General features: G+C 43.2%; 1 protein-coding gene across 6 annotated transcripts in view; it reads right to left on the reverse strand.

Annotated features, from left to right (window-relative positions):
- Positions 1 to 9,845: 9,845 nt before the first annotated feature.
- CHD7 (chromodomain helicase DNA binding protein 7) overlaps positions 9,846 to 13,032 on the reverse strand; it is a 132,230-nt gene continuing 129,043 nt past the window's right edge. For all 6 annotated transcript variants that reach the window (XM_064442653.1, XM_064442654.1, XM_064442655.1 and 3 more), the window contains 2 exons: positions 12,521 to 12,625; positions 9,846 to 11,734 (listed from right to left, as the gene is read on the reverse strand). In XM_064442653.1, the coding sequence (XP_064298723.1) occupies positions 10,778 to 11,734; positions 12,521 to 12,625 (1,062 nt within the window). In that variant the 3' untranslated portion in view covers positions 9,846 to 10,777. The remainder of the gene's footprint in view (positions 11,735 to 12,520; positions 12,626 to 13,032) is intronic.

Here is a 13,032-nt window from a genome sequence, read left to right on the forward strand (position 1 = left end):
GTGTAATAGAGAGGCAATTTATGAGAAAGAAATCTCATCTGTGTCCTATTCCTTGCCCTCTCTCTGGTGATTTTATTATGCCAGGGTGCCTCTTCCCATTTGTTTAGAGGGCAGGCTGCATTCATTATTATAAGTTCAACAGGTTGTTTAGCATACATCAATGCACAGTAGGAAGTGGAGACAGGCCTTCAATGCACGACATCCAACAGTCAAAGGATGCAGTTGGGGTCTGTGTGTGAGGGATGTTGCTGCATGTAGCATCTCAGCACCAAGGAAATCCTTAACTAGGGCTCGTGGTGATCCAAGACTCAAATCCCACTAAGCCACGGATCATTCCAGGGGGAGACACTGGACAAAACGACTTGTGTGCATGGAGCCTGACCTGACTCAGGGCTGATACGCCGGCACCAGCACATCTCCCATTGCTCCCAGTCTGGTGGGCAATGCAGCTGAAAATGCAAAGACAAGATGGATCGACTGTTTTCATCCAAAGAGGAGCCTGCTAATGCTGAATCTGCTGAGATTTAAAGCCATCCTTGTGAAATGAATTAGTCCCTTTCCTCGTCTTATTTGGAGTTCCCTGTTGTGAATATAATCACAGCTGTATGTGGAGAAAGCTGCTGACTTCTGGGAATGAGCATTCAGCTTCAAGGGAGCTTAGGAAAGCTGAACAGAAGCAGCAAAGGATTTTGCAAAGCAATGCAATGTGATGACAATGCTCCGAGGCCCTGCGCAGGGACTCTGGTGTTTGCAAGCAGCTAAAGCTCCCCAGGCCTTAATAGAAAAGCTTGCACCTTTTGGTTGTGTCAGAAAACTCCAGTGCTGAAAATTCCCCTGTTGAGGTGGAGGCAAAAGTTTTTCCATGTTGCTGGGCTCTAGGCTTCTCAGTTTGCAGGCAATTCCCTAGTTACACCAAGGGGTAACTATTCAGAAACTTAAAAAAAGGCCCACGGCATCAATTGTTGACTCCAAGTCTTTCTCTTTTGTTGTTTAAAGTAAACATCTTGCACAGAAAAGCAGATCCTGGCAATCACACAGTTATAATGGTCCTCTTGCAGGAGGACATATGGATGTAGCTGGAACCAGGGAGGGAACAACCATGGTGACCAGCGATGCCCCTGCCACTGGCTGGGGCAGCTGCGTAGGCTGATGCACCATGACCGCCATCTCCACTGCTGCTTCGAGGCTGGTACGCTGACAGACCATAATGGCTTATCTTAATGGGTTGGGCTGCACAGTATGGCAGCTCACAAAGCAGGGAGTGCAACTGCATTTGCAGTTGAAACCATCCTGTTCGCTGTCCTGGGAAAATGTCCATCTACCTTCCCACTGAAGTTTTATTATTAATTGACTGCTTAGGCAGTTTGCATGCAGATTTCAGACAAGACGAAGAGGATATTCTGGTGGTTTAATTTCAACTGAGTTGAAAATAAAAATTAGCACCAGTAACTTTTCATAGATTTTACCTTTGGAAAACGGTTGCATTTGATTTTCCAGAGAGCTGGGATGCAGCTAATTAAAACCGCACATACCGTCCTAACATCATATCCTCACTACTGAACTTCTAACCTGACATAAATACATTGCATACTGTAACCTGTTTCTCCTGATTATTAACCTTGAACATGGCAACCTATAAATCATCAGCGAAACAGCTGGTGCTCAGCATTGCCCCAAAGGTGTATGATTACGATCATTTTATATATATCTTGGTACGCAGACATGAAAAATTCATTGAAGAGCTTGGTATTGTAAGACTTATTGTAATGAATTTTCTTAAAAACATAGATCATGCTTAAAATAGGTGTCTGCTCATTATAATGTAGCCATTTATATCTTCCTGAATTACTTGAGCACAGCTTGGCTGATTTCTTAAGAGTCAAATGTGATTCCTAAAGAAATTTGGAGTGGTCAGTTTGCCCGTACTTCAGGGTGAGATTTTAATTTTTAGCTTTATGCCTTTATTTCTATGGGGGCCAGGACCCAAACTTGCAAAAATATCAAAAGGATTACGGATTTTTCCCAGTTGAAGGATCCTCCGCAACACTTGGTGTTACATCCATCGCTACTGGGATTTCAGTAGCTGCCGTTAGCACTTTAGCTGTGGGGATGGTAGCTGCAGATTCACACGAGGTTCGGTGCTAGCAAACACAAGAATTGAGCAACTGTAAACCAGTAACAAAACCAAAGGGAATAAACAGCATAAAACAGGACATAAAACCAGAATTTGAAAATGACCTTGTAAACAACACTAAATCTGCCAGCCAGGACCTCAAGGAACACGGAGAGTTAGTCCAGAGGGAGTAGGTCACCTGGTGACATTTCGGTCTTCAGGACAGCGTCCTCACCTTTTCCATCCTCCCAGCAGTCAAGTACATACGTACAGCCTGCACCAGCTAAAAACATGCTCCATGATTTAAAGCTACCCAGCACCAATCTAGCGAGCACCGAGAAGCCTGTGCCACATGTTCCCATCCTACCCACATTCTGCAGGGAGGCTCCAAGGTTCGTCTCCAAGGTTGAGTGGCTGTTTGCAGGTAGAGGGAATCATGACAGAAAGGCCCTGCATTTTGCTTCTGATTCATACCAGCAATTTGTCATCTTGCAGACAAAACCATTCTTTTCCGATAGGTTACGAGAGGCTTTTGTCAATTCTGGCTCCCCTCCCTCCTGAGGCTCCTCTGTCAGAAACCCTGCCTAGGATGGGATAGGGGCAGAGCCTTCCTGTGCCAGCCCTGCCCATGCATTTTCCCCAGGATAACAGAGTCGATGCGGGAAGCTCTCCCTGCCCTTGCTGTAGTCTCCAATAACAATGCACACCAATACAAGGACGACTCCATCAAGGACTCCTTGACTGCATCAGCCCCATACCCCTTCAGTCTTCACCTTGCTCTGGAAGGGCGTCACTGCCACCTTGAACCAGGAAGGGCAATCTCAGTATTCCCACAGAAAACTCCACATTCCTCCCAGAACTCCTGGTTTTGATTCCCCCTGACATTTTTTGTTTGCTGCAAGCAGCAGACACACCGACATTTGCGTGCAACCCTCTTGGTCATCAGAGAGATCAGTGCAGATTTAATTTGCTTTTGCCTGCTCACAGCATAGTCCCCCTTACCTATCAGAAAGAGTGAAGACAAACATAAAAACCAGCTCCACAATCACTTGCAGATTATTTCTGTAGTGCAAACAGTAAAGGCTCAGCAAGAAAACCTGATATCACTGCACGCAAACATTGCTTGGGTCACCTCAGGCATGAGGCCTAAGAAGAGATCTAAAAAGCTACCTCTCCGTGAGGAATAAATGAAGCACATGGCAGAGAAGCGTAATTTGTTCCAATTTAGTTAAGACCCTCTTGGGATGCCAACTTGCAACTGCTTTAGGAAGACTTCATTAAATAGCGTGCAAGAAAGTGCACTCATCCTTTAGCTTGTATACAATGAAATCTACTGATGAAAACAGTTTCACAAAGCCTTTTCCAAATCCAGGTTAAAAACATTCACCTCTGAAATGGTTGTAGTCAAATGCTACACATCTTCAAGTGCTGTTACTGCATAGCGTGATCCCTGCTAGCCATCAGCAGAGAACCTGATCCAAATTCATTAGAGGCTGTTACGTAGAAAGGGTGCCAAGAAGAGCTGACAAACATGAGGTATTTAGCAGCATGTACTGAAAACAGGCTGAAAGATCTTTTGGAGCTTGCCTCTCGTAGCTTCTAGAGATTTGCTTTTTTCCTTTGGATTAAACATAAATATACAGTAGGTAAGAAATTATGGCAGCTCTTCATGTGGCAAGGGAAACTAACAGGGCAATGAAAAAGCTTGCTCAAGTGAAACACTGAGTGTTTAAAGCCAGCAGATGCCTTTTTGTTTTCCCGAATGCTCCTTTTTAGTGCATTTGTACAGCACCAATGACAGAAGGTGCCCCTTGGTAGGAACTGGTACTTGGAAAGCTGGACTTAAGGCCTTTTTAAAACTACCAATTTCTGCTAAAAGACCGGTGGACACTGGAAACATCAGCTAACTGCTTCTTGCTATCTGTCAGAGAGCAGACAAGGCTGGAAAAAACCCCAAGAATATTATCTTCTCTCTGCCCATCCCCAGTGTATCCACAATCCCCCTTATTGAGGCAGCTGTAAATAAAGCCAAGGAAGAAACAGAGGAGGCTTTTCACTCCTGCATGACCAGGGAGAAAGAGAAGCTCTTAGCTTGGAGTACACTAAAGCTTCAGCAATCTACCATTTTAATTTCAGATTTGCCCCATCAGCAGAGCAATGTGTACAGCAGAAGCCTTTTTAGGAGAACGTGAAGCTGTAATGATGCAAATCCTGACACTTAAACCCAATGTCTGAACATGCAACTTTGGTAACTGCGTTAGTCAGGTGAAGCAGCTCCACCATCAGATCCATCCAAAGGAGCACTAAAGAAACGTGAAGGACAACCAACCCTCCTCCTGAAGAAGTCTAGATACTGATTTGTGTTCACATTTTTATGGTGTTCTATGCAGTTACAACAGCAAGTGGTCGCAGGTTGAGCGGTAGCAAGTTGTGCAGCAGAAGCAGTAGCCATAGTCCTGCCCTGAAAGCAGGACTCAACGGGAGAAGCAGTGAGACCCAAAGCTGGGCACGTGGTTTTACATGGCAGCAGGAGACAGCGGAGAGAAGCTGACAGATTTGGTACCTCGCAGTGGGGTAGCAGGTTTTGCCATCGTAGAGTGGCAGCAATTGATTGAGAGGGGCTGTATTATGACAGCCTGAGATGTAATGAAGATTGTCATGTTCAAAGATGAGCTGAAGTCTCTTACCCAGGCAGTCCTAATCAGGGTGGTTTGAGTACTGCGTGATTGTTGCTAACATTAGCCTCACAACATCTCTGTTGAAGAAGCCAAGTGTCATTCTCCATTCTGAAGATTGGAAACCGCAATTAAAGCAACCGCCTCGGGGAAGCAGACAGAATTAGAAATCGAATCTGGAGTCCTGGGCTGCCGCTTCGCCCATGGGCTCACCCTTCAAACTCGCGAGTAGGCAACTTCAAACAGTCAGAGGGCACCTTTTACCTGCAGCCCGAGACACGCTCCCCCAGACCCCAGCGATAGCCCCAGCCTAATCAAACGGGCACAAAAGAGCAAATGCTGCTTGCAAAACAAAGCGCATACCCCACTGGTCACTAGAGTGCTACAAGCTGGAATCAATGTGATGATTGTGACAGCTGAGAACAAATTCAGCTATGTTTGACAACTTCCAGAAAATATTGGCAGAGGACAGGGAGTCTGCACTGCCCAGCAGCACCTTTGTGAATTGATTAGCCATATAGCAGATGGCAAGCCTGCTGCAGACTGAGACAGCAGAAGATGGCCAGTCTGGTTGAGAAGAACTTGAAGACGACTGGGAAGAAAAAGCATGTCCTTACAGTGACAGTCCAAAATGATATTCTGAAAATGTCAGGTGCGTGGCAGATGAGGAACAGGATTGATTTTTAACATTTGTTTCAACTACTTATTACCAGCACCTGTCTGGCTCGTAAAACAAAATTACATAGCTCAGTTTGAACCTTTCACTTTTACCTCTTTCCTTCACAGAAATCCTTAAAGAAAATATAAAAAACCATTTATTCTTTTAAAATATTATTCTAAACAGGACTTACAGAATTCGTTCAGGAATCAACCGATACGTTTGAGAGGACTTACATGCTTTCTTTGAGAGCAGGTATGCCTTGAAAGTTTGATTTTTAAGAAAACATATTCCGGACAAAGACCAAAGGCTTTGCTTCCCTTCTCTTGCCACGTATTTTTGGGAGGGATTTGGCACATGTTTGGGGAAAATCCATATTTTTAATGGTTTTAGGAAATGCCTTAGGCGATTCAGAGTCTGCACAGCTGCTCATCAGTAGCCAGCCATGGCTGAAGGAGCAGAAACTATGGATCGGAGAAATATGCCATCTTTGTCTGGTGCAGAACAATGCCGCTGCAGTGAAATACAATGGCCGTCTCTTATTTTCCACTAGCCCTTAGAAAAAAAAAAAAAGGGGGGTGGGGTGGTGGTGTGGGTGGAAAGGGAAGGATCATGGAGTTTCCTTGCAGGGCCTCTGAGCGGAGGGAGCAAACATTAGCTCTGCGCACACAGATATGCAAATCCTTCCCCAGGCCCAACAATAGCAGAAGCCCTGTGGGAGGAGACCGATAGCACAGACCAGGCGGCGGCTGCTCCCAACTCCTTCGCCGGCGAAGGCCCACAGGTTCCTGGGACTTCCTGAAGACTGGAAGGTCAAAGCATCGTCCAAAGAGAGCTGCAAAAGCTCCCGTATCAGAGCTGACCACTCATTGGCCACAGAGCACACCCCTTCTAGACATTTTAAAGCTTACAGTTTGCCTGCCGTTTGGTTTACGGATGCAACTGCCCAAAAGATTGATGAATCCGTGGTTCAACGTCTCTGTATTGCCCCTTAGGTCAACAAGGCTCACGTCGTATAAAAAGTCAGAACTAAAAGAAAAAAAGGAGCTTCTGCAGTGAAACCCCAATTACCAAAGCTTGCATCTACACACTCGGAGCAAGCTTTCTGAATGGGTGGGTTGACTTTTTGTTTTTTAACATTGACTACAATTACCAGGATTTAATGAAGTCTCTGACTTGCAGCTATCGCTGATATCTAAATTTTTTAAGCTAAGACTGAGGGAGTACAAGTAACAGATTGGAAACTACCGGCATTGAGCTGCTGCAACACAAATAGCTCAAACTATTAAGATTTGATGGTTTTACCAGTGCTGACAGCAATCTATAAAAGCTGGAAAAACAAAGCCATTCAGTGACAAGGATTTACCCCCTTTAGAAAATATATTTTTGTACTAGAGTTCACGTTATCCTAAATATTTGCTATTTTGCATCAAACCTGTTACCTAAAGCTGCACGCAGACTGAGCTGGCACGTTCACCTTACATTTGGAAGGAGGCTTTCGATTGGTTCCAAAACTCCCATGCTAACTTTGGTCACAGCACATGTCAATCCTTAAAATTTCATTTCCTTCACGAATTTTCCTCAGAAGAGCTGACTCAAGCTAGTGATTAGAGAGGATGCCTGAAACATCAACCCTCTACGTAAGAAGCCAACTTTCAGGTCTCTCCAAGGCACCATCACTTGCAGCCAGGTGAAACGCGCAGCGTAGAGCCACAGGAGTCTTGAGCGTCCCAAGCAGTTTTGCATGCAATATGAAATTTGATGGGACGCTTAATACTAGAAGTACAATCGATTACTTCCCCTCCCTCCCCCCAATTACAAACCCCCCTGAAATGAAAAAGTGCTTATTTTGCCGCACTCAATGGCAAAGGCCCTCAGTCGAAGAAGTATGCGTTACTCCAACAAGCAGTACACTTTGCCGTTTGACAGTGATGGGAAACAAGAGTCCAAGGCTGACAGAAGATACTTGGGACTCGCTCAGGGGTTTGTCTGCTATTTCATCAGTGACCATTTTCAACACTCGCACTTGAACCATTTCTTCTTTACAGTCCAGGTTTGCAGAGTAAGTCCCTAAGACTCCTTTTGCAAGTTCTTAAAAAACACGTCTTTAATAGCCTGAGCAGATTTGTTGTTGCTTCGTGGTTTCCCTTGGCAGGACTGCACACAGAAAAGGCTGTTAGCCTGCAGACCATTCCTGTACTCCGACACGGAACTTTCTTCTTGAAAGCAACAACAACAAAAAAAAGGTCACTCGTACTCCTCGATACCCCCATTAACATTTCTGCGATCATTGGGAGGTCCAGCAGAAAATGGCTGGTGGCAAAAGGTGGTTTCTCATCGAGACAGACAAAAAGGGTGCTCCAGATGTGAATCAAGTGCAGAATAGTATCTGATCTAAGCATCTTACTCACTTTTATTCATTTAGACACACTTTAAGACTCCGTAAGAATCTTTGCAATAATTAACATGTAAAAACTCTGTGTCAAATCAAAGAAAAACCTTCATATTTTCATGTAATACAGTTCTTGGACATTAGATGGCAATCCCCCCACTTCATTTTTCATACCAGGGGCCCATATCCCTTCCAAAAATCACACATCACCTTTTCAACAGGTGAGAGGACTGTATGGCCTGCAGGAAGCGAGGCTGTCTGGAAAGCACAGAGTACAGAGGCTCCTCCATTTCCATGGCATTCATTCTGCTGCAACAGTTCACCAGATTTGGTTTTTCCTTGATTAGGAAAGGCAGATCAGTAACGCTGTTATGGAGGAATGCTTATAATATAAGGGTAAAAATCAACTTATTAGTCCCTTGGACACCCTACACCATGCCTTGGATGCTTCCGTGCCAGAAACCTACAGGCGGAAAGAGGTGGTTACCAGAACTTCCCCCTCATTTCGACAGAGGAAGGGGGTTAGGAGAAGAAAGGGGGTTAGCGTGGCATTTAACAATGTAATTTCTAGTCTTGCCAATTAAAAAGGGCCCTCCCAAGGGGTATCATTAGTCTGTGTAAATCTTTGCTGGGAATTATAAAACTGAATTTAAAAAAAAAAGAAAAAAAAGAAAGAAAAAAGGCTGTTTAGTACCAGTATGTGGAACACACACAACGGGAGGCACCCACCAACTTTTACAGTGGGAGTTCTATAGATAGAAGAAAAAAAATAAGACACGAGGCATTTAAACAACTTAACAGCTCAAAGGAGTTCAGAGTATGTAACACACCTGATCAAGTTAATGTACTTTGGCTTTCAGCTTCTCACTTCTACATGTGATGTTTTAGAAAGAGGCAGGAGCAACGCACCTCGTCAACCGCTCAGGGCCGTACATGGCGGGGGGAATCCTTCCTGACCTTCGTTAACTCCGTATGATCTATTTAAGTGGCACTAGAAGAGATCCTGGCATCTATTCATTTCAGCAGTGCGTACCTGTGATTCATTCACACAAAATTCACTTCCTAAGCCTTCTTTTCTCACCTACTTTCATCGCTCATGAAACGTTGTTTTGAGGCCAAGTTCACCCCTTTTCATACATCCCCCTCAGGGCCCGATTTTAGCCTTGCACCACTTGTCGATTTCAGCTCTTGTGCAAATTCACCGTGGACACAGGAGCGAGGTTTGCAGCTCTCCAGCATTCCGAAAGCACAGATTAATATTAGTCCTAAGATGGGGGTCCACCCACAGCTGGCTACTCAAATAGCTAATTTTTCATGTACTCCACTGAAAGTCTAACCTTTTATCCTCACTCTCAAGATGGGTGTGTGCATGTGTGTCAAGGTGACAACACCGTGAAAACAGAAGTTCTCAAATGGTATATTATCTCGAATATCAAAAGGTCACAAAAGGGTACAAATCGGTAGCTCTCCAGAAGAGACACCGGTTTTTATGAAAAGTGGGTCAGTTTTAGTTTCATGTAGGTTGTTTGACACAGTGGTTTCTGGCATCACAAGCTCTGGTCTACAGGATACCACAGAGCCTTTGTATCCCTTGCTGTCACTACAGCATTGTGTTTTTCTACCCATTAACCAAGGATAAATGACCTAGATATTGTGCCTATTAAAGCCTCATTTTTCTTTTGCCCTTTTGTTCTTTAGTGTACCACATTATCACATGCTGAACACATTTTAAAGTATTCTCAGTCTCTCATGCCCCTTTGAAGGAGTAAAGTAGGGGTTTTAGTGTGCATTTCTGTAGAGTTACTTAGAGTGGAAAATATGAAGGTAATTCAAGGTTTCTCTTCCTGCCTAGACCCTTGAAGACAATCAGTTCAGCATTTACAGCCACTAATCTATAAAGAATATAGCAGAAAAATGCTATGAAAAAGCCACAATGCAAATACAGAAAGCGAACACCAGTTGTGATGTCCCTAAACGCCTAAACGCTACGTTCTATAATTACATCTCTGCATATCATGGGTCACTTTTATTAAAAGCATCATTACTACAGTTGGCAGCAATTTACATCTTATCTTACATGATAGCAGTTTCCAAAGAAAAAAAAAAATAAAAAGACATCACAACAAAGAAAAACAATACATTTACAAAGTCATGTCTGTAAACTTCAAGGCTAGTTTAGAGTTGAGGTAATGCTGTTTAGCTTTGTGGCTAAAGTAACAAAGTCCTTTAATTTAAAAAAGGTACCTGATTTTTTTCTTTTTGTTTATACCAGTGCATTACAAGATCACGAGACGATTAAACTGTAGCTTTATCCTGTAAGAACCTTCTCCGCGGGTTAATTTCCAAAAGGTACTCTTCACATTCAACAGCTGCCTTATTATTGCTGCGTCTCAAGACAGAGACATTCACACTATCATGAAGATTGTCAGAGAGAGAGTGTGTGTGTGAGTGTGTGCGCGCATGTGAGCGGGTGAACTCCCATACAGTCAAAATGAGGCGCGAGTACGATATGTATGGTAAATTTCATCTTGACCTTCACAGCAAAAAAAAAAAAAAAAATTAAATATATAACTTCATCCTTCCTTTAAGCAGCACTTCCTTCTATTAGTGCCACTTGATTACAAATTGCTGCTTAATTCATAATACCAATGGTACCAAAAGAAAAAAAAAAAGCAGAGCATTATGTCAATTTCCTTAAAAAGACATGATCACCTCTCAAATTTCATCTCTCCTAGGGATAATAAATAATGCACTGCACAATACTTAATGACCAAGATACCTTTTGACACATCTGTATAACATGACTTGAACTTTTTTTTTTGCTACACTATGTTACAGAACAGCTTATAAAAACTAAGTATGGACATTAACTGTGAGTGTAAACAGTAGGACTACCACTTGTCAAAAGTTTAAAACACTTTAACTGTAACTGGTACTGGTTATTCATCATTTTCATTGTTTTCTATTTCTTCCCCCCCATCAAGTGAGTCTAGTTCTTCACCCTGTGCTATTTCATCTTCTAAAACGGAGGAATCTGCAGTTTTATCGAGGCTCTCCTCTGCATCACTGCCTTCGAGATTTTCTTCATCTTTAAAGGCAGTTCCTTCAGTTTTGTCAGTAGCCTTCTCTTCATTGGAGCCCACTGCGTTCTGAAGTCCTGCTAGTGCTGGGAAACCGGGCAGAGTCAATCCTCCCAGTCCTGGAGGTAGAAACACAGATGGATAGAAGAGGCCAGGAGCCATGGTAGACAGCAGGAAAGGATTGAAGGCCAGAGGGTTTGTGGGCAATCCAGTGTTGGTGGTGGTGGTAGTGGTGGCAGTGGCGGTAGTCGCCGCAGTAGCAGCACTGACAGATCCATTCGCAGAGTCAGTAGCAGAAACAGTGTCTGTGCTTTTCTCAGAGTCTTTGTTCTCCTCTTCATTCTCATTTTTCTTCTCTTCAGCTTTTGAAGCACCATCCTCAGTCTCTCCTTGACCGGAAGCAGTAGTGGCATTTCCAGTAGTAGCCGTTATCGGGTTATTCAACAATCCGCTTAGTCCAAACATATTGGGCAATCCTGCCATCCCTGGCAACATCAGAGGCAACATGGCAGCTGGATTTTTAGCATCCCCCCCAGCAGCAGCAGCTGCTGTTGCCAGCCCTGGCGGGAAGCCCATGAGGCCTGCGAGCTGGAGAGACTGCAGGTTCTGTAGGTTCTGGAGGCTTGTGAGGTCCATTCCAGCAAACAGACTGTTCATTAGTAGTGGGTTGATTCCCGAAGTTGATGCTACAGCAGCAGCTGCTGCAGCTGCTTTGGCAATTTCACTTTTTGGCCTTCTTCCTCTTCTGCTTGCTCCTTCCTCCCTCACAACAGGTCCAGTGAGAAGACGGTCAAACATGGACTCTGGAACAAAACCCTGAAAAGGGGAGGCGAGAAAACAAGCTTTATACTCAATCAGCTTTTATAGCTTTCAGCAGTTAACTGATGACGATGGAAGCAACAGAAGGGATTTCAGCATACTGCAAAAACAGTCTGTTTTTCAAGCCCTGGCAAATTGTGACTAGCTAGTTACTAAAGTGAATGGCAGTAGAACATGTAAGAAAAACTGAAGAAAGCAAAGTCACAGATTTTTTACGTTTAAACACAACAGTAAAACAACACATGCTGAAACTCTGTAGCGTCATTAAAAAACCCACCCTCATACACTGCAGTTATAAGCTTAGACCTTTGTACTTTGTACTGAACTTCAGTATAGTAATATTTTATTAAAATGAGTATTTGCAGAATTTCACCCTTTATTTTCAAACAACTGTTGTAAAAGAAAAGGCTGAAAACCTAATCCTTTGACACTGCCTGTTACGAAGATGATGAATTCTGTTATAAATATGAGAAATATTTTCTTAATAGTTCCTAACATATGAATACCCATTTTTATTAAGGACTGTTGCTTATAAGAAAAAAATAATGCAAAACAAATCCTGAAGGCTGCCTTACTGTAGCTGATTTTCTGAGTGTGCTTCAATCCCATTCTGCAGCAGCCTCCTATCACCATCCCCCCCGAGCTGGGTAACTCCCACCAGACACTACAATTTCCTCAGCTCAAAACCAGCTATGAGATAAAGACTTAATAATGAATTTACACAGCCTTTAACTTTTTTGTGCCATAATCTAGAGGGAAGCATGGAATGAGAGTTTCACTTACAGACTGTTTAACAATGTCAGTCCAATCTGGAGCAACAGCAAATTCAGGATTTTCTTCCAGCCATCTTGGCAAGTCCTTCATTGGAGGGGCCATAGCTCCACCCATCTAATCAAAAGGACAAGGTTAATACTTAAAAAAAAAAAAAAGAACAACTATTTATACGGATATTTTCTATCTGTGCACTTTTTTTCTCTGAAGGATGGCAGTAAAGACTTTCACTTCAGACTGTGGAAAACTACACGGAAGCCAGCTAACAACACTAGAATTGAGAATATCATGTTTTTAAAAAAGTAGTAAAACACTGCAGCTTAGGCAGGGCTAGTAATGCAATTCATATCTGATATAAGGAAAAAATGTGCTATATAGTTTCAAAAGGTAAGACTTGTTTACTCAAGTGATTAACATATCAGAAGAGCAAAGAAGGAATTAGAGGAACTGGGTGGTACATTCCAGTAAGAATAACTGCCGGTGTCAACTTATGAAACTCTGAAAGAAAAAAAGCTTGGAGTAGA

This window comes from Phalacrocorax carbo, chromosome 2 (assembly GCF_963921805.1).
Source record: "Phalacrocorax carbo chromosome 2, bPhaCar2.1, whole genome shotgun sequence".
Taxonomy (NCBI): Eukaryota; Metazoa; Chordata; class Aves; order Suliformes; family Phalacrocoracidae; genus Phalacrocorax; species Phalacrocorax carbo.